Source organism: Lontra canadensis, unplaced genomic scaffold, assembly GCF_010015895.1.
Source record: "Lontra canadensis isolate GAN:19392208 unplaced genomic scaffold, GSC_riverotter_1.0 scaffold75, whole genome shotgun sequence".
Taxonomy (NCBI): Eukaryota; Metazoa; Chordata; class Mammalia; order Carnivora; family Mustelidae; genus Lontra; species Lontra canadensis.
The window spans coordinates 5,235,111-5,257,866 of record NW_022631069.1 but is presented as its reverse complement, the minus strand read 5'-3'; the positions used below and the strand labels follow the sequence as shown (position 1 = coordinate 5,257,866).

Below are 22,756 nucleotides of genomic sequence, written 5' to 3'. Positions count from 1 at the left end.
ATTTTATAATTAGTTGCAGTAGATTTGAAAGAGCTGTTACTTTGCCCAGATTCTATTCTTTGTTTAAATTTTGTTTGACAAGTATTTTATAAATGATTATAGGAGGTGGTTTCTGTTTCATTAATGAAGCTGATAATGGTTAATTACTAAAGTGGAGTAAACAGTTCAAAACCAGATCAAGAATGAAAAGCCAATTATGTAGAAATGATCCAGCTGTACTAAATATGATTTCCTTTTACTATTAAAATATCAGAAATATTTTAAAACCCTTGAGGAAAAAACCCAACCAAACCACCTATCTTGTAACTTTATTTCTTATTGTTTTGTTTAGAAGTGAAAGCCACATTTAGTTTAGTTTTCAAATTCAGCAGAACACTTCCAAAACACAAAATTGGATTTGCCCAATCTTAACATAAAATGAAAATCAGTACAACTTAAGAGACATTCTTTTCGATTGCTTAATATGAACTACAACTATAGAACCAAATTTGGAACCTAGCTTTTCTTGTTTTTAAATTGAAATTGATGAAAGTTAAAATTAACCATGTAAGAAGAGAACATTTCCATGGTATTTAGTACATTCACAGTGTCTTGCAATTACCACCTCTATCTAGTTCCAAAACGTATTCATCGCTTCAAAAGGAAAGACCATACTCATTAAGCTATTACTCCCCACTTAGCCCAGTCCAGCTCCTGGCAACCACCAATGTGCATCCTGTCTTTATGGATTTACCTATTCTGGATATTTCATATAAGTGGAATCATACAATATATGACCTTTTGTGTCTACCTTCTCTTACTTAATAGTGTTTTTGAGGTTCACCTACATTCCACCATAGTTTGTACTCATTTATTTATTTTTTTTAATTTTTAAGATTTTATTTATTTATTATTTGAGAAAGAAAGAGAGATTGAGAGAATGAGTGGGAGGAGGGGCAGAGGGAGAAGCGGATTCCCTGTGGAGCAGGGAACCCGACACTGGACTTGATCCCAGGACCCCAGGATCATGACCTGAACCGAAGGCAGACTCCAAACCAACTGAGCCACCCAGGTGCCAAGTACTCATTTCTTTTTATGGCTTAATTACTATTTTATTGTTTGTTTATACTATCCTTTGCTCATCTAGTCATTTACTGATGGGCATTTGAACTGTTTCCATCTTTTGGCTAAAGTGAATAGTGCTGATGTGAACATGTATTTGAGTAACTGTTTTCAGTTCTTTTGGGTATGTATTTAGGAGTAGAATTGCTTGGTCGTGTGGCAATTCTATGTTTAAATTTTTGAGGAATCACTAAACTATTTTCCATAATACTGAACTATTTTACATTCCCATCAGCAACGTACTAAAGCAATGTACTAAAGTTCCTGTTTCTCCACACACTCACCAACACTTAGTAACTACTTAAAAACAACTTTTTAAAAGATTTTATTCATGAGAGAGAGAGAGTGACTGAGAGAGCACAGGCAGGGGGAGCAGCAGAGGGACAGGGAGAAGCAGATGCCCCACCGAGCAGGGAGCCCGACATGGGGCTTGATCCCATGACCCTGGGATCATGACCTGAGCTGAAGGCAGACACTTACCAGGCTTCCCTTAGTTACTATTTTTTAAAATTACAGCTATATCCTAGGGCCTCTGAAGTGGTACTTTATTATGGTTTTGATTTGTGTTTCCCTAGTGGTTAATGATGTTGATTTTTTCATGTTTTTGTTGGTTATCTGTGTATCTTCTCTAGAGAAATGTGTAATCAAGTCCTTTATGCATTTAAAATTTTTTTTAATTTTTCATTAACATATAATGTATTACTAGCCCCAGGGGTACAGGTCTGTGAATCTCCAGGTTTACACACTCCACAGCACTCACCATAGCACATACCCTCCCCGATATCCATAACCCGACCACACTCTCCCTACTCCCTCCAACCCTCAGTTGGTTTTGTGAGATTTAGAGTCTCTTATGGTCTGTCTCCCTCCCAATACCATCTTGTTTCCTTTTTTCCTTCCCTACCCCCCAAGCCCCCACGTTGCCTCTTGAATTCCTCATATCAGGGAGATCATATGATAATTGTCTTTCTCTTGACTTATTTCACTCAGCATAATACCCTCTAGTTCCATCCACGTCGTCGCAAATGGCAAGATTTCATTTCTTTTGATGGCTGCATAGTATTCCGTTGTATATATATACCACATCTTCTTTACCCATTCATCTGTTGATGGACATCTAGGTTCTTTCCATAGTTTGGCTATTGTGGACATTGCTGCTATAAACATCTGGGTGCACATGCCCCTTCAGATCACTACATTTGTATCTTTAGGGTAAGTACCCAGTAGTGCGATTGCTGGGTCGTAGGGTAGCTCTATTTTCAACTTTTTGAGGAACCTCCATGCTATTTTGCAGAGTGGCTGCACCAGCTTGCATTCCCACTAACAGTGTAGGAGGGTTCCCCTTTCTCTGCATCCTCTCCAGCATCTGCATTTCCTGACTTGTTAATTTTAGCCATTCTGACTGGAGTGAGGCGGTATCTCATTGTGGTTTTGATTTGTATTTCCCTGATCCCAAATGATGTGGGGCACTTTTTCATGTGTCTGTTGGCCATCTGGGTGTCTTCTTTGCAGAAATGTCTGTTCATGTCCTCTGCCCATTTTCTTGATTGGCCTTTGTGCATTTTTAAAATCAAAAATTTTTTGTCTTTTTTGTTCTTGAGTTGTGAGAGTTCTTGATAGTCTAGATACTACATATATGATTTGCAAATATTTTCTCCCATTCTGTAGATTTTCTTTTCACTTTTTTGAGACTGTTCTTTGATGCATAGAAGTTTTTAATTTTGATAAAGTCCAATTTATCTATATTTTCTTTTGTTATTCAAACTTTTGATGCCAAATCTGAGAAACCATTCTTGAATCCAGGATCTTGTCAGTTTATCCTTGTGTTTTCCTGTAAGAGTTTTATGGTTTTTGTTCTTATATTTTGGTCATTAACTCACTTTGAGTTAATTTTTTATATGATATGAAGCAGGGGTCCAATTTCGTACTTTTGATTGTGGACATCCAGTTGTCCCAGCACCCTTTGTTGAAGGGTCTATTCTTTCCTCATTGAATGGTATTAGCATCTTTGTAACAAATCAATTAACCATACATAGATAGGTTAGAGACTGGCTTTTAAATTACTGCAAAACCAAATGGATATTTTTATCTTACTACAAAGATTCTGAAAAATTTGGTCCCATACTAATGGGGGTGTATAAGGATTTTCCTGGTGTTAAACATTCTAGTCTCTTGATTTAGTTCTTACAATAGGATATGGTAGTGAGGAAGCATTTTATAGTGGAAAGAACATTCTCTGTACACTGCCTAGGATTTGAATCACATCTCTGCATTCAGCCTTCATTGATCTTAGGCAAATAACGTTATCTGCTTCTTTAGGACAATCTCTAGAAGTTTGTCAGTTGAATCTATTATTATGGTGTTTATTATTGGTAAGCTGCCAAACCCTGCAGTCATGCTTCTGAACTTTGTTCTTTTACTGCAATGACAACTGTGTGGGAAAGCATGTCCACTGGATCTTTTCTCCATGATAGTGTATTGTAGAAGAAAGAAGTTTGGTGTTTACTTTTTCATTGTATATTCTGTTTTCCCTCCACCTTTCACTTAGTGGTGTGGACTCACAAAAGCCAACTGTGTCCATTTCTTTCTAACTCTGTACTCTGTAACATCATGTTGGTAGCTTGCTATTGGCCATGGTGGGAGTATGTACACCTGGGAAATAATCAGACACTATAAATCAAGTTTGTTTTTTTCCAGTAAGCTGGCTCTTGAGCTTACCACTGCTCCCATTCCTATCTTATTAATTTTTAATAATTCTTTTTTAAAGATTTTATTTATTTATTTGACAGACAGAGATCACAAGTAGATAGAGAGTCAGGCAGGGGGTGGGAAGCAGGCTCCCCACTGAGAAGAGAGCCTGATGTGGGGCTTGCCGATCCATGACCCTGGAATCATGGCCTGGGTCGAAGGCAGAGGCTTTAACCCACTGAGCCACCCAGGCATGCCTAATACTTCTTTTAAAAAGATTTTTATTTTTTATTAGAGAGAGAGCACAGCAGGGGGAACAGCAGAAGAAGAGGGAGAAGCAGGCTCCCCACTGAGCAGGGAGCCCAAGATGGGGCTTGATCCCAGGACCCTGAGATCATGACCTGAGCTGAAGGCAGATGCTTAACCCACTGAGCCACCTAGGTGCCCCGATTTTTCATAATTCTTTAAAATACAGTTTCAGTGAAATCTCACTTTGGAAGTATGTGACTCCTCTCTGCTTTCATAGGAACCAGTGCATAATTTTATTGCCTCTTCAATGACTTTTTAAGGATCAAAATCAATGTCAGGATTTAGCCAGAGAAGGAGAACCAGGGATTTGAAGGGATTTATTGCAAGGAATTAGCTGACACTGTTGTGGAGGGTGGCTGAGTAAGTCCAAAGACCATAGGTAGATAGAAGGTCAGGGAGAAAAGACCACAAGTAGGTTGGAACCCATGGGATGAGCTGTTTGGAGTTGCTTTCATCATTCCTTTGGCTCCCTGTATCGTTAGTCTCTCCCCTCTTCACTACCATCATTCCTGTCATTTTCCAAACATAGTCTGCTTCATGTTAAAAGCAACCTTAAATCTGGACCTTCAATCCCAATCTAGAGTCCATTCCACTTTTCTGCTCCTCCATGCAGCTAAACTTCTAGCCGAATGAACAGAGAATGTTTTTATCTGTTGTGTTTTGCTACCTTGCCTCCAGTTCACTTTTTTAAAAAGTCAACAACTTTTATTGTAAATCATATATTTTATAGAAATAGGAATGTATCAAACAGGCCAGGGTAATATAAAAAAATGTTTTAAAACTTCAAGTTTTAAACTTGACACTGTGGCCCTCCAATTGCCCCTTACCCGCCCCCATGGCCTAGCCATGGTCAACCCCACTGTGTTCTTCTGCATCGAGGAAGACTCTGAGCCTTTGGGCTGAATCTCTTTTGAGCTGCTTGCAGACGAAGTTCCAAAGACAATAGAGAACTTTCGTGCTCTGAGCACTGGGAAGAAAGGATTTGATTATAAAGTTTCCTGCTTTCATAAGATTAGTGCAGGATTTATGTGTCAGGGAGGTGACTTCACAGCCAAAATGGCGCTGACAACAAATCTGTGGGGAGAAATTCCATGATGAGAATGTCATCCTAAAGTACATGGGTTCTGGCATCTTGTCCATGGCAAATGCAGGACCCAACACAAATGGTTCCCAGTTCCTCATCTGCACTGTCAAAGCTGAGTGCTTGGATGGCAAGTGTGTGGTCTTTGGCAAGGTGAAAGAGGGCATGTGGAAGCCATGGAACACTTTGGGTCCAAGAATGGGAAGACCAACCAGAAGATCACCACTGTTGACTGTGGACTACTCTATTACATTTGACTTGTGTTTTATCTTAACTACCAGACCATTCCTTGTGTAGCTCAGGAGAGCACCCCTTCATCCACATCTGCTCGAAATATCCCATAATCTTTGTGCTCTGACTGCAGTTCTGTGGGTTCCCTATTTTCCTTACTCTCCTCCAAGTCTAGCTGGATTGCAGAGTTATGTTTATGATTATGAAAGGAAAAACTAAACAACAACAAAATAAAACTGCAGGTTTGTATGTGTTGCTCTATTTACATCTGGAACAGGCACAGCAGCGGCACTTGTCCCATGCCTCCTTACAGATGTAGCCCTGGGCACACTTGGCACCGCCCATGGGGCAGCAGGAGCAGCAGCTCTTCTTCAGAAGGTGCATTTGCTCTCTTTGCTTTTGCAGGAGCCGGTTCAGGTGCAGGAGCTCCTGGGGGGAGCAGGAGTACTTAGGGTCCATTTTGAGCAGAGGTGAGGATCGTAACCTTAGCCAAAGGCAGATGCTCGATAAACTGAGCCACCCAGGTGCCCCAAGCTTTTCTGTTCTTAACAAAGGGACACATGCCATGGGCTCCACACACTTGCTTTTCCACTCTGCCTCATACACGAGTCCAGAGTAATGACACCCATCATGCAGCCATCAGGGCAAGTTCAGGGGAATCACAGCAGCTCCAATACGCAGCTGCCAATTAGGGTCTGGAGCTGCTCCTCTCCAGGCTTTTTGTTGTGTGTATGTGGGGAGGGGAGCAAGGTTCTTATTTGGGCTTAACTTAATCTCTTGTTGTTTCTTGATTCTGAAATTAGTTCTTATTAATATAGTCACCACCAACTTTCATACTGCTAAATTCAATAGAAACTTTTCTTTCCTCGTGTTATTTAGAGTCTCAGTAGCATTCCACACTGTTGAGCACTTTCTCCATGAAACATGTCTCTTTAAATTTCTTTGGTGCCTTTTTCTTAATTTTCTCTTTTACTTTTATTTTTCAAAAGATTTTATTTATTTACTTGAGAGAGAGAGAGAGAGACAGTGAGAGAGGGAATACAAGCAGGGGGAGTGGGAGAGGAAGAAGCAGGCTTCTAGCTGCACAGGGAGCCCAATGCCGGTCTCAATCCCAGGACCTTGGGATCCTGACCTGAGCCCAAGGCAGATGCTTAATGACTGAGCCACCCAGACACCCCTTCTTTTACCTTTTTAGCTACTCACTCTTTTAGAATTTCACTCTTCTCAAACCACTATTAAGTATTGAAGTTCCTTAAGGCTGTGTCCTACTACTTTTTTCTTCCTTGGAGATCATATATATTTTACAGTTTTAAATACCATCAATATCCTGAAAGCTTCCAGATTATATCACCTCCAGCACTGGCTTCTCTAAATTCCAGCTTCATACTGTCTAATTCTCTGCTTGACATTCTAGATGTTTCACGAACATTTTAGTCTCAATATGTCCAAAGTTGAACTATTGTTTTTCTATTAAAAATGTATTCATCTTCTACTCTTATGTACCTTAGCAAACTGTAATATAATCCATCAATCAGAAACCTGGAAGCCAACCATGATTCTTTACTCTCCATCACCCTTAATATGGCAGATACTGTGGGCTGGCTCACCTAACACCCACTGCAATAAACTTCTCCCTGCTTTTCTCTGCTTTAAAGATTGGAAAATGAAATACGCATTTCCTAGCCTCCGTTGTAGCTGAGTGACCAGTGACATCATCTTGATCAAGGAATTCAGGATAGATCTTTTAGGAAGTACTTAACTTTCTAAATAAAGTTTTACTAAAATAAACTCTTTGCAAATCTCCCTCTGTCTTCCTTACTGGAACTCATTTATGGTACCTGGAGATACAGCATCCATTTTGTGACCATATGGTTCAAAGCCACATGCTAGTGATGAAAAAGCAAGGTATAGAAGTATCTTGAGACATTGATGACATCAATAGAACCACTATTAAACTGTTAGACTTGTTACATTCAGACTTACTATATGGAGGAGAAAAACCCTCCACTTAGCCCTTAAAATCCTTGTAGTAGACAGTCTATTAATTGAATCCAAACTCCATTTCTAACTATAACCACTCTGTCCATCCACAAATCCTACAAGGTCTACAGAAAAATATATCTTGAATCTACTCACCTATCTGCTGGGTCAGATCACTGCCATTATCTAAGTCTAGGCTCCTATCATCTTTCACCTGCTGCAGTGTGATAGTCACCTGTTTACCTTACTACTTCTTTTACTTTCCTCCAATGTATTCCTCATATAGCATCCCAAGTTATTTAAAAACAATGTTCACTCAGGGAATGAGGAATATAGGGGAATTACCTCAACTTGAGAGTATAAAAATATTACAGTTAGGGGTTCCTGGGTGGTACAGTCAGTTAAGCATCAGACTCTTGGTTTTGGCTCAGGTCATGATCTTGGGGTTGTGAAATAGAGCCCTGTATGGGGCTCTGTGCTTAGCACAGAGTCTGCTTGACACTCTCTCCCCCTCTCCATTTGCTCCTCCCCACCACTCGCTCTCTTTCTTTAAAATAAATATATCTTTAAAAAACAATGTTACAATTGGGGTGCCTGGGGGCTCGGTTCGTTGAGGGTTTGCCTTCAGATCAGGTCATGATCCTGGAGACCTGGAATAGAGCCCTGCATCAGGCTCCCTGCACAGCAGGGAGTCTGCTTCTCCCTCTGTCCCTAACCCAGTTCATGTTCTCTTTCTCTCAAATAAATAGTCTTTTTAAAAAAATGTTACGATTAACATCACACTTAATGCTGAAAATCTAAATGCTTTCTCCCTAAGATTGAGAACAGGTAAGGATGTCTGTTTTCACCACTGTTATTGAGCATATACTTGGAGTTCTACCCTTAGAAAAACCCAAGAAAAGAAATAAAGGCAGGGATGCCTGGGTGACTCAGTCCAGTAAGTGTCTGCCTTCAGCTCAGGTCATGATCCCGGGTTTCTGGGGTTGAGTTCTGAGTCAGGCTCCTTGCTCAGTGGGATGCCTGCTTCTCCTTCTTCCTGCTGCTCACCCTGCTTGTGTTCTCTCTCTCTCTCTCTCTGACAAATAAATAAATAGACAAATAAATCTTTTTAAAAATGAAAGAAAAGGCATACAGAATGGCAAAGAAGAAATAAAACTATTTCTATTTGCAGATAACATGATTATCTACATAGAAAATTCTAAGGCGCCCCATATTGGATGTACAGCTTATTTAAAAATAAAAATCTTAAAGATAAAGGAAAACAAAACAATGCATATACTTAAGATTATGTGCCTTTCCTGCATAGAATCCTTCAATGATTTCCTATTATACCTGGAATAAAATTCAGTCTTCTCTCTAAGGTTTTTATGTTAACAAACTGGAATTTAAATAAAAACTTAAAAAAAAAGAAAAAGAAAAATAGGGGAAAAACTTGGTTTATATTTTCTCTCCAGTATCATCTTATGCTAATTTTGTCTTCTCTCCTCACTCATCACACTGGACTTCTTTAGATGTTACACAAGCCAGTAGACAACAGTGTGTTGTTCCCACTAAAACACTCATTTCTCTCTGCTCTTCTTATGGGTTTTTCTCATCCTTTAGGTCTTGGCATGGATGTCATCCACTCAAGAACCTTCCCTAATGACACTTGCAACTTTATAGCAAACTATTTGGTTAGATTTATAATCCTTTAGATTGTTTGTTACTGATAAAGTAACAATGTTAATATTTATTTTAAATGGCATGTATCTATCTATCTGGGCTAGCTGCCTATTAAGTGACTGTAAAAAAAGAATAAACTTCAGGAGATTTCCCCATTTATGCTTATTAAGTGACTTATATAGTTATGTAACTTATATAGTTATAAATAGAGTGTGTAGGTGACAGTAGCCTGTATAAAATTAAAAATATGTTCTGCACTCCCTATCTAAAAATATTAACATATATTTGCATATATTTTCAAGTACTTTGGAATAAGTACTATGTTAACATTACAGTAAGTATAGGGTATTATTAAAAACCAGGGAAGTACATGTAAAATTTTAAACAATAATGAATTATTCTTTGCAAATGAATGAATTATTCTTTGCAAAACTAAATAAGGAAGATTCTTGTCAATGAATTGTAATATCTCAATATAATAAAGGTGGGATTGAGGGTGTAAGTGCTATGAATTAATGAAAAGTTTGAATCTTTGAGCATTTGAGATATATCATTTGTATATAGAAGCTAATAATTATAGTTATAAGTTAGAGGTTAAAATTGGTAATTATCCAAATAATAAAAGTTATTTATAGAACTCTTAGAAGAAAACACAGACTGTAAGCTCATTACATTGGTCTTAGTGATGATTTTTTGGCTCTGACACCAAAAACAAAGGCAACAATAGCAAAAATAAATAAGTGGAATTACATCAAACTACATCAAAGCTTCTACACAAGAAAAGAAATCATCAAAATCAACAAAATGAAAAGGCAATCTACTGAATGGGAAAAAAACATTTGGAAATCATATATCTGATAAGGGGTTAATATCCAAAATATATAGAGTCATAACTCAATAGCAAAAAGCCCAACCAATCTGTTTAAAAAGTGGGCAGAGGAGGGGCACCTGGCTGGCTTAGTGGGTGGAGTGTGTGGCTCTTGGTCTCAGAGTTGTGGGTTCAAGGCCCATGTTGGGAGTAGACATTACTTGAAAATAAAGTCTTAAAAAAAAGTGAGTAGAGTATATGTATAGATGTTTTTTAAAAGAGGATCTAGAAGTGGCCAACAGGTACATGAAAAGGTGCTCAACATCACTAGTTATTAGGGAAATGCATGTCAAAACCATGATGAGATATCATCTCACACCTGTTAGAATGACTATAATAATACAAAAAAAAAAAAGAGAAATAACAGGTGTTGGCTAGGATGTGGAGAAAAGGGAATGCTTGTGTACTGTTGGTGGGAATGTAAATTGGTGCAGTCACTGCAGAAGACAGTATGGGGGTTGCTCAAAAAGTTAAAAATCGATCTTTTAAAAGGGGCGCCTGGGTGGCTCAGTTGGTTAAGTGGCTGACTCTTGATTTCACCTCAGGTTGTGATTTCAGGCTCCTGGGATGGAGCCCTGTGTGGGGCTCCCCACTCAGCAGGGAATCTGCTTGGGGATTCTTTCTCTCTTCCTTTACCTTTGCCCCTCCCCTTGTTCATGTGTGCTTTCTCTCTCTCTCTCTCTCTCAAATAAATAAATAAATCTTTTTAAAAACTCCACAATCCTTTAAAAAAATTAAAAATAGAACTACTAGGGGCACTTGGGTGGCTCAGTGGGTTAAAGCCCCTGCCTTCAGCTCAGGTCATGATCCCAGGATCCTGGAATCGAGCCCCACATCAGGCTCTCTGCTCAGCGGGGAGCCTGCTTCCTCCTCTCTCTCTCTGTCTGCTTCTCTGCTTACTTGTGATCTCTGTCTGTCAAATAAATAAATAAAATCTTTAAAAATTAGAACTATTATATGATCCAGAAATAACACTTCTAGGTATTTACCTGAAAATAATGAAAACACTAACTCAAGAAGGTATCTGCTTCACATGTTCATTACAGCATTATTTGCAATAGCTAACATATGGCAACAACCTAAGTGTCCATTGATGGATGAATGGATAAAGAAAATATACTATCTATACTCTATAGACACCAATATAATACATACATATGCCATATATATACAGTTTACATTTACAATAACATGGATGGACCTCAAGGGCATTATGCCAAATGAAGTAAGTCAGATAAGGGCAAATATTGCATGATCTCAATTATATGTGGTATCTTAAAAATGCAAAATACAACAATCAGGCTCATGGATATGGAGAACATATTGGTGGTTGCTGGGGTTTGGAGGGTGGAGGGTGGGCAAAATGGGTGAAGGGGATCAAAAAGCACAAATTTCCAGCTGTAAAATAAATTAGTCATGGGGATGTAATGTAGAAGATATTGACTATACTTAATAATACTATACTGCATACTTGCTAATTGCTAAGAGAGTAGATCTTAAAAGACCTCATCACAAGAAAAAAATGTTTTAACTATGTATGGTAACAGATGTTTATCAGACTTAGTATGTTGGTCTTTTCACAATACGTACAAATATTGAATAATTTTGTTTTAAATATGAAACTAATATACTGTTGTATATCAATTATACTCAATTAAAAAAATAAAAAACAATGATAAAAGAATTTATAAATTATCCCTGATACTTGTATACAATAACGAAAAGGCTAAAGTTCTTTTAAAAATATGTTTTTTTTAAGAAACAAATGTCCCTGGTAAATATTTAGAAGTTAAGCATTGCTTTTAAAACACATCAAGTACTGTCTGTTTGTTTTGCTTTCATTGTAAGGTTTTTAGTCGAGTGTCACTTCTTTTAAGACATAATTTGGAGCCTGTTTTTGGAATATTTTAGAATCAAATAAATGAATTATAATGCTGAGACTATTATTCTTTGGTTCATTTATTAAAATTTATAGATCCAGGCCCTATTATTTTAAAAGAGAAACAAAACTCATGTGACATGACTTAGAGATTTTATTATGAATTCTTCCCAGTAGTAGATAAGGACCCTTGAAGAAGTCAGCATCAACTTAGTAGTTGTGAAGTCAGAAACTGAATGTGGACTGAGATCAGGTGCCAAGAAAGGTAGAATAGTGTATCCCAGGCCACATGAATGTGACAGTAGAACCAGGGAGGACAGAGACCACAGCCTACAGTCCTATAAAATAAATGAGTCAGCAGAGAGGGGACCAGGAGAATGGGAGTGTAGCTGTGGAATACATTTATAACCTTGGTTCTGTAGAAATGCCTTGCAGAGGTGAAACCATGACCCTGGTATCCAGCAAGCTTTGTTCATGTAGATGACATTAAAAAATCATGGTGAACTGACCTATATATCTTGTTCAACTGTTTGCATTTGCACTGAGTTTCACCTCTGCCACTAACTAGCTATGAGCCCCTGAAAAAGGAGTAGTATCTATCTGCGTGTCAGTTTTTCTAAGCCAAAAAATGGAGAGGGTTGGATTAGATGACTTGCACACATATACTGTTGTACCCATCTGAATTATTGTTCACATTTATAATTGGGTTAACACCTTTTTTGGGGTAGGGAATGCAGAGATCAACTTCAAGTTGGATTGTTGTAATACCTGTTTTAGTGGAGTTTGAATTAATGAGGGATTTTCCTTTCCTGTGTGTATTGCTTAGTAGTTTCTAGAGACCCAGTGTTTTGTAACCAAAGTGGGAGAATGTCAAATTTAATCAAGAAAACAAAATATTTATTAAGTAAACAATAAAGAACTCTGGGAGAGTGTGACCTGAAGGTCCCAAAGACCTCTATCCCTGATGATCTGGTTATTATTTGATTTATGTCAAATAATAACTGCCCTTGTTTTGACCCAAGAGAGGATTGTGTGGGAAGTTTGTCTCTGAGATAGAGCTGAAGCTTTGCTCTGCGGAGTGTCTGGAGCCTAAGTGTATGCAGAGTGCCCCCCTCTTGGCTCCTTGATAAATAGGGAAAAGGTCCGGTTTTCTCCAGCTGGAAAGTGGAAGTTGTTGTTAAATCCATTTATACTTGTTCTGCGAGGAAAAGGACAATCTCTAGTATATTGTTTAACTGTGAGTATTTTGTCTTCCCTCAAAACCCCAAATTTTATAGTTTTATGCTGTCTCAATTAAATATGAATGTTAAGTTTGTGGGCAATTGAAACTATTGTTAAACTGTAAGCTGTTGAGGGTATTTTTGGAACTCTATTTAGTTTCCACCATCATTCATTTAGCTTTTGCGAAATGAATAAGCCAATTGTTGTTACTATGATAGTCAAACTATAAAAAGCATTTGCTCCTTGAAGATGAGAAATTTAAGTAGATTATACATGATTGGTCTTCTCCTGAAGAATGATAAGACAATTTTGGACTGTGGTTGGACTCCAGGTGACATTTGATGTAATAATGTACGTTGGTTCACAGTGATATTTACTCTTACATTTTAAAATGAAACTTGTTTTTAATCAGGGACTTCTTAAAATACATTTTATTTTTTGAAACAACAGGTTATATGTGAACTCAAGGCAACTTGAAATATATCAAGTTATATATTTTATATATATTCAATATATGTAATATATTGAAATATATTCTGATAAAGGTGTATTCCGGGAATTAAACTTCTATTCAAAATGCTATGGTTATACAAAGTATAAAAATTTTTATGGACACAAAATATATTTCTAGATCTCTGAAGTATATATTTATTTCATAGTCACAAATTTTCTAAATGTATATTCTGATTTCTCAAGTTGTGAAAATTACTTGACATAATATTAATTAAATACTGTTTTCATTTAAAACTGTATATGGAATTGCATGATTCCATTTATATGAAATGTCTAGAATAGGCAAATACATAGAAATTGTGCTAGGGATTGGGGGAGGAAAGAATGGGAAGTGACCACTTATGGGTAGGGAATTTCATTTTGCAGTAATAAGAATACTCTGGAATTAAATGGTGGTGATAGTTACACACTCTGTGAATATTAAAACCAAGAATTGTACAATTTAAAAGAGAATTTTATATTATGTAAATTACATCTCAATGAAGCTGTATAATAAAACTCTATGTGAAAACTTCAGCATGTAAAATCTTCCCAGTATTTTAAGGTTAAAGGACAGATTCTTATAAAAAAATCAAGAAGCCTTCATTTGTGCTGTTATTCAAATATATCTGTTTCATTTTCATTTTTCTTGGTTCCAATAAGTTCAGAGAACTTTGGCTCAAAGAGGCTCTGCTGTAAAAAATTTTTTATAATTATGTATCATAGAGCACTATCATTCATTTTTTTTGGTAGAGGCTACTGTGAAAACTGAAATTTTCAGTTTTTCTTATGAAGCCATCTACTTTTCAGTTATATTAATTTTATTCAATGCATTATTCATGATTCAGATGAAAAATATTGCAAGAGTAAAAATATAAAAACTGTAAAATTCTTTAACATGTGATTGTAGTTCTCTGGAGTCAATATGTTTTTCCTGGTAAAGTTCTAGCCATATGAAGATTTACTAAGCACAATACCTAGTTAAGGCAGAGGAGATGCAAATTCATTTCTGCAAAGTATCTTTTCAGTAAAATAGCTATTATAATCTATGAAAAATACAGCTTTTTAAATAAAGTTGTATTTGTTAATGAAAAAAAAAAGACTTTGCCCATGCTAAATTGATCCTCTTGATAAAAGCTCCTCTCTTAACTGAGTTTTTGTTTTTAAATAAATATTTACTAGGAAAGATAACAAAACAGAATCACTCCAGGCTTACTGTAACTTTTCTTTTTAATAAGATAGGAAGTTGTTGATTACATACTTCCCTCTATGCTATTAATAATCTACTTGAGTGTTCTTAAACTAATTTTATGAATACTTTATTTCTGAAAGTTTTTATTATGCATACATATTATAATACTTCTATTAAAGGCTTCAGCCTTCTAAAAGGCTGAAGAACACATAATTAGTGAAAAATTTTGTGTAGAAAATAATACAAATATTACTATGAGCATATAAAACAATATTTTATTTTTTAAAAGGCATATTTTTAATCAAAACCTTTTTATGTATATGTCCCATAAATGCCCTGAATATAACTAGTCCATAAAAATCTGCTTTGGGGTGCCTAGTTGGCTTAGGCAAGAGCCATGTCACCCTTGATCTTGGGGTCATGGGTTCGAATCTCAGTTTTGATGTGGAGATTACTTAAATAAATAAATAAACTTTTAACCCTAACAGAAAAAAACAAAACAAAACAAAACAACCCAAACAGGGGCGCCTGGGTGGCTCAGTGTGTTAAAGCCTCTGCCTTTGGCTCAGATCATGATCTCGGGGTCCTGGGATCAAGCCCCACATTAGGCTCTCTGCTCAGCGGGGAGCCTGCTTCTTCCTCTCTCTCTCTCTCTGCCTGCCTTTCTGTCTACTTGTGATCTCTGTCTGTCAAATGAAGAAATAAAATCTTAAAAAAAATTAAAAAACCCAAACAGGTCTACTTTAGATAATATTTTTGGGTGTTTATCTACAGTATTGGAAGGATTTGGTTTCAGAACACTGTTATTTACGATTTGAACCCTGATAGTGGGATCACTATAAGATACTTTTGTGTGTCTTTGTTAGGAAAGCACCAGTTTTGTTTTAACGAGCTACCTCTGGTTCATTCTATATTATTTCTCAAACTCTCATTCAGTGAAGTCTACATCTAAGTAGTACCAATTTTAATTTTCAGTCTTCTTCAGATGTGCAATATTATATGAAGCGTAATAGTAAGTGCAGCAATTTTTAAAGAAGAGTGAGTAACAACTTCAAGTTTTCAGATTCATTTTTAATTTTCTAAATGCTAACTGAGGCTCAAAAGAGAAGTTTGGAAAGAACTGAACAGAACCATTGCTACAAAGTATCACACATATTAAATGGATAACATTCAGAATTGTTTTTATATGGCGAGTCAATTGACTTGTTGCAATATCGAAACACTGAAGTGTTGACTGACTGATCTTACTGATTTTAGTCCTGATTTTTCAAGGGAAACTTTGTATTAAAATTTCACTTTTTTTGGGGGGGGGCACTGTTTTTGCTTCATCCCTTTCATCCAGTGCTTACTCTAAAGGACTACTGCTGTGCTGTCAGAAGACTGGGAGTTTCAAGTGCTTTTAGAAGAACATACATTCTATTAGATGATAAAGGGGACACATTTCAAAGATATTACTATTTAAATCATCTTCATGGATATAGAAACCTCAGCCATGAAGTTCACACATGAATAATAAATCAAAGGAAAAGACTTCTCAATATAATCTCAGAGGCTAAGAAATTTGTCACATAAATTTTTTGGCATGATTTAAAACCCATTTTCTTTTCTTTCTTTTTTTTTTTTTGTTCTTTTTAAAGGTGAAAACTGTCTTTATCTTTAATAGAGAGGATAAAGCTATAAAAGACTATGGACTTTAGAGTGACCTTTATTTTCTTTAAATAATTTTCAATTTCTTAAGCTCTGATTTCCTGTTGAAGTTTATTCAAATTTTTGGAGTTCCTTTCTAGGAGATAACAAAAATAGCTTTTCCTGTTAAGGGTTCATCTTAGATTGTGAATAATTTTTTTAAAAAGATTTTATTTATTCATTTGAGAAAGAGAGAGACAGTGAGAGCAGGAACACAAGCAGGGGGAGTGGGAGAAGGAGAAGCAGGCTTCTTGCCAAGCAGGGAGCCGGATGCGGGGCTGGATCCCAGGACCCCGGGGTCATGACCCGAGCTGAAGGTAGACACCAACGAGTGAGCCACCCAGGCGCCCCTGTGAATAACTTTTCTTATAATAGCTTATGATTTTTAGACTTTACTATTTAAGAATGTTTGTAAAAATTCCACTTAGTTAACATATATGATATTATTAGTTTCACAGATAGAACTTAATGATTCATCAATTTCATATAACACCCAGTGCTTATTACATCAAGGGCCCTCCTTAATGCCCATCACCCATTTATCCCATCCTCTCACCTACTTCTCCTCCAGAAACCCTCAGTTTGTTTCCTAAAGTTAAAAGAGTCTCTTGTGATTTGCCTCCCTCTGTTTTCATCTTATTTTATTTTTTATTCCCTTCCCCTATGTTCATCAGTTTTGTTTCTTAAATTCCACATATGAGTGAAATCATATATTTGTCCTTCTCTGACTTATTTCCCTTAGCATAATACCCTCTAGTTCCACCATGTCATTGCAAATGGAAGGATTTCATTCTTTTGGGTGTGTGAGTAATATTCCATTGTATATGTATACATATACCACATCTTCTTTATCCATTCATCTGTTGATGGGCATGTGGGTTATTGTGGACATTGCTGCTATAAACATTGAGGTGCATGTGGCCTTTCAAGAATCACTATGTTTGTACCCTTTGGATAAATATCTAGTAGTGCAATTGCTGGGTTCTAGGGTAGCTCTATTTTTAACTTTTTGAGGAACCTTCATACTATTTTCCAGAGTGGCTCTGTCACTTTGCATTCCCACCAACAGTGTAAGAGCGTTCCCCTTTCTCTGCATCCTTGCCAACATCTGTTGTTTCCTGAGTTGTTCATTTTAGTTCATTTAGTTGATTTTTAGTTAGAACTAAATTTTAGTTCATTTAGTTCCTTCAGTTCATTTAGTTGAAAAATTATTGTAAAAATTATTGAAAAAATTATTCACAATCTAAGATTAATCCTTAACAGGAAAAACTATTTATTTTTGTTATTTCCTAGAAAGGAACTCCAAAAATTGGAATAAACTTCAACAGGAAATCACAGCTTAAGATTAAAATTTTCTTTTTCAAAAAAAAGTTTATGGATTACTGAAAAAAGTGTTATATTTTACTATTAAAAAGTATAACACTTTTTCCAGTAATGCATAAACTTTTTTTTGAAAAAGAAAATTTTAATTAGTCAAGGGAGCCAAAATTAGTATTTTGATGTTTAGCATATCACAGGGCTAAGAAAATAGAGCAGATTTAGAAGATAATAACAAATGCTATGAAAGCCATTTTTCCTATTCTTTTTTTCTTCCTAATTCATCTAAATTTAGAACACGGAGATCTTGGAACTATAAGAATAGCGATGATAAGAATGAGTTATTAAGAACTGTGCTGGATTTTACATACATTAATTCAACTCTGCCAACAACTTTGCTAGGAAGGTTTTATTATTTTTCTTTTACAAATAAGGAAACTAAGGTTTAAGGAGATTTAATGAATGACCCATAAATAAGTAGCAAAAGCAGTATATGAAGCCTAACACCAAAGCTTGGTAAACTTTCAAAAGCCACTTTCATTATTACCAAGATTTATTGAGTTATTTGTAAAGAGCCAAGCAATAAAAAATTGGCAGAATTAACAATTTGGTGTATAGAGATATGAGAACTCAATATTCTTCCAGTTAAAGGATAAATAGAAATGTCTAATGTAAAAATTCTACTAAACTCTTTATTTTTCAAAAATAGTATTGTACTTTTATAAAATCATGCTAACTTGATGAGCATACTTTCAAAGAGTCTACAAAAGTTTTGTTTCCTTCAGTTCTATTTCAGCATTCACTGATGAGTAAGTGAGACTTGGAGCAGAGAATGGCAAATTCTTATGTCACTACATCTGATGGTTACTGTTTTGCTGAACCAGTGCAATACTATGGTATGTAACAAAAAGCTACTGTATAATGGTTGATAAAACACTTCTTGTGTGACATTATGGTTAATTACAGAGTTTTTTTTTTTTAAGAAATTAACAAGCAAACCAGAGTTTAAATTGTTCCCTACAAGAGGAATTAAAATAAAAACTTAAAAAAATCATTCTCTTACAAGAGAATATAATTAATTTCAAAAAAATCAGTAACTCTAAAATATTGCAAGCCAGAATCAAATGTAAAGAGAGAAAAGCCTGATGGTCTAAAATTGTATTTGATTTTTAAAATTTGAATTAACATGCAAATTAGAAGTTATTTTTAGGGTTTAGCTGAAGCTAGTTCACATGCAATTCAGTAAATGTGGCTCAGAGTAGTTATTTCATATACTTGAAATTTTCATCTTAAGATTTTTATCAAAGGGAAAGAAATAGAAACAGAATGCAGGATACAAAAGGAATTTTCTCCAAAAAGACCAAGGCTATAAGATAAACTTAATTTAATTTAATTTTTAAATCTTTAATCTTTTGTTTTTTGTGGGTTTAAAAATTATTAATTAATTTATTATTTATATTGTTAGGTCCGTGATCAAAGGAGCGAGACTGATACAAAGCAAAGGTCAAGCAAAGCTTTATTTCAAGCCAACACAGAGAATCAAACCTACAGGTCGGGCCGCCTCTTACAGAGAGAGTGACCCCTTCCAGCCTCACAGACTAACTTTTAAAGGGCAATGGCCAGGCGGTTGAGCCTGGCCACACACAGGTGGCCAATGAGATTGTAACACACAGAGAAAGTTGTATAGTCATGCTAGGTCACACATGGGTGGCCAATTGAATTACAATTCACCCTATAGTAGCTATTTGAACTAGCCTATCACCTTGGTCAGAATTGGTGCCCAAAAGGCGCCCAAAAGGTGGGGCCCACATTTTTTTAGGGAGATAGTGATTGGATGTCTCCACCTGGCCTGACGCGCCCTTGTATTTGGGCTCTGTTATAAGGGACTGGTCAACCACATTTTACTTGTTTCCCGGACTTGCTTTTAAGTAAGTTCCCCTGGCGGGGTGGGGGGGTAGGGTCAGTTTAAGTTTTACTGCATAAACAACAAAACCACTGTTTAACTGAGACGGAATAGCTCTGGCTAAATAGGCCCTTACAATATTATTTATTAAGTTTTTGAAAATTTAAATTCAATTAATTAACATATAATGTATTATTGGTTTCAGAGGTAGAGGTCAATGATTCATCAGTCTTATACCCAGTGCTCATTACATCACATGCCCTCCTTAATGCCCATTATATAAATTTAAATTTAAATGCCGTTTTCTTTTAGGGTTAAGGTAAAGGTTAGGGCTTCAATTCTAATTTCCATGGTAATGGAACATCGGCTAGTATTATGCAGTCTTTTGACACTCATTCAAGAAAGGCCCTCTTTAATAAAAAAAGTTACATTGTTTTTACTGATAACCTTTCTTTTTATATTAGGCTATTATTAGTATTTATTCAACACTTAGCATTAGAGTGAATGCTATAAGATTGCAAGCGATTTATGTGAGTTAATAAAAATTATACTGTTTACCAATCTTGGTGGTATAATTTTGAGGTTAAAAGTAAGTTTAATCACCTGACTCAGCATCAGGAAAAGTACAAATATTACTAGTTACAGATACAGATATTCAGTATTCCTGGGTCCTTTTGGAGCCAATTTTCTGGATTTAGACTTAGAAATTTTCCTGAAAGCAGAAGGTAAGTTGGTGGCACCTGGGTGGCTCAGTTTGGTTAGGAGGCTGGCTCTTGATTTTGGTGCAGACCATGATCTCAGTGATGAAGTTTTAGAATAAAAGGGAGGTTTAGTGGGGTGAGGTCCAGAGCCAATGACCAAGAAAGAATTCTTGAGACATCTTTGGTTCAAAATGGTGGTTTATTAAAGCAGAAGGACAGGACCAGTGGGCAGAAAGAGCTGCTACCTGGGGTTGTGAGGAGCGGTCCATTATATGACTTACAAGTTGGGAGGGGGTCAGGGATGGCCTAAGTCTCCAAGGAATTTTGTAAGCAAGGTTTCCAGGACCTTGAGGGGCTAGATATTGTTCGGGAAAAAGGTTATTCATTACCAGTAATAAAGCCTCTGTTGGTGAGAACCTTTAGATGTGTATCAGTGGTCATATGCTTGGAGAGTTTTGAGATAAAGGAAGTTTTCAAAGGAATTGTTAAAGTAGACTTCAGGATCCTGGTTGAGGGTAGGGGTCCTCAGGCTAGGATTGCTCTTTGCCCTTAGCAAAGTGTTAAGGTGGAGGTAGTTGAGTCCCTAGAGGAATGTCACTTTGCCTGTTTCGAGGGCTTGTCAGTGGGTAAGGAAATTTAATAATTTTTTCTTCTGCCTGCTTCCCACATCATCAGGGTCCAGGAATCAAGTGGGGAGTTTGCCCAAGGATTCTCTCTCCTTCTTCCTCTGCCCCTCCCCCAGCTCGCGCATGTGCGCACTCTCTCTGAAATAAATAGATAAATCTTAAAAAAGAAAGTAAGTTGGTGTTTGGAAGCTTCTGATAATTATAATAATGATATTCATTAAGCATTAGTTTATATTTTATATATGCTTTTGCATACCATATTTTGTTTCATCCTTATAGTAACCTGGTAAAGCAGGCAAATTTATCCCCAGATAATTGATAGTTAGAATTGTTAGTCAACAAAATACAAAAGAAACTAGTAATTTAAATCAGGTGTACAAATGGCAAAGGACAGTGTTAAGGTATATTTAATGGGGAGTTCAAACAAAAACATATATATATATATATATATATATACACACACACACACATACATACATATATATGTATATGTATATCTATACATACATATATTTGCTTGAAATAACCAAGTAAAATTGTATTTTAGTTTGATATTTTTTTGGGGGGTGGGATAATTTATTAATTCATGTCTTTACTGACCTAACTGTACTGCAAATCATTTTATCCACACAAGGGAAATGCAAAGGATGGGGAAAGCCTTCTTTCCTTCCAAACAAGGGGAAATACACATTTCTATTTAAGAAGGGAGACTGGATTGGTATGTAAGCCATTAGCAACAGACTGGCCTTTTCCCCAGCCCCAGAGCAACCTCTGCCTACCCCTGGAATGGCAGCACTTATGAAGCAGGGTAAATCAGTTTATTGCCCACTCCTCGCTCCTGGTGCTGGCCAGCAAGTCCTTGAGACACAGTGGACATGTTGGACTCATTGTTGAGCATACAGCTCTTTGACATTTGAAAATAATTATGGAATTTTGACTTTTTATTGTTTGTTCTTTTTTTTTTTTTTTTTTTTTACTATTAAAACAACTAGATATTCTGCCAGAGCAAATCAACTATCAGCTGCACGACACTGATTTTCAAGAATCAGCTTATTGCCAGTACTCTACGGTCCAGTTTCCAACAGCTCTGCAGTCCCAATCTTTACAAAGTCATTTCAACACTTACAGCTTGGATCCACAGTTCGGTGGTGGAGAGTGTGGATTTGGTTCCTATGAACTAAATAAACCCACTTATGTGGTTGACCATGATGCTGAAGATGGATATTCTGGAATAAAAAGGTCCAGACTAACTCACTCTTCTATTCGGATTAAGCGACAGGAAGAACTCTGTGTAGTTTGTGGTGATAAAGCATCAGGATATCATTATAATGCACTTACTTGCGAAGGTTGCAAGGGTAAGGAAGAAGTTAAAACCAAACTGAAGTCCTAGTGTTCACTGAAGAGTCATGGAAGTTTAGGCGTGTAAGAATACTCTTATTTTTCAGAGCGTGAAAAATAAAACCAGAGAGAGCCATTGATACATTTAAAGGTGGTCAATCCGTCCTAGAAGACATGAAAATAGAATGTAATAGCGTTGATTTAGTTTTCATTTTTGATGAAAACTTTTCCATTTAAATAGAAAATTCAGTATTTATGCAGCAGAAGGTTTCTGTGGTTTTAGATGAATCGGATATTGGAATAGAAAATGATTTTTAGGGGCTCTTGGGTGGCTCCATTGGTTGGGTGACTGGCCCTTGGTTTTGGCTCAGGTTGAGATCTCTGGTGGTGGGATCAAGCCTGGAGTGGAATGCTCTGCGCTTGGCTCAGAGTCTGCTTGTCCCTCTCCCTCCCCCTCTGCCCCTTCCCCTCCACCCCTCCT

The 22,756-nt window shown here is 36.5% G+C and overlaps 1 protein-coding gene and 2 pseudogenes across 6 annotated transcripts in view; 2 read left to right on the top strand and 1 right to left on the bottom strand.

Moving 5' to 3' along the window:
* LOC116881549 (bile acid receptor-like) overlaps positions 1 to 22,756 on the top strand; it is a 73,638-nt gene that overhangs the window by 41,592 nt on the left and 9,290 nt on the right. For 3 of the 6 annotated variants that reach the window (XM_032881376.1, XM_032881375.1, XM_032881371.1), the window contains exons 1-3: positions 12,973 to 13,036; positions 18,493 to 18,603; positions 21,930 to 22,292. In XM_032881376.1, the coding sequence (XP_032737267.1) occupies positions 18,540 to 18,603; positions 21,930 to 22,292 (427 nt within the window). In that variant the 5' untranslated portion in view covers positions 12,973 to 13,036; positions 18,493 to 18,539. The other 3 variants (XM_032881373.1, XM_032881374.1, XM_032881372.1) reach the window with 2 other exon arrangements.
* Positions 4,945 to 5,436, top strand: LOC116881494 (annotated as a pseudogene).
* Positions 5,478 to 5,869, bottom strand: LOC116881493 (annotated as a pseudogene).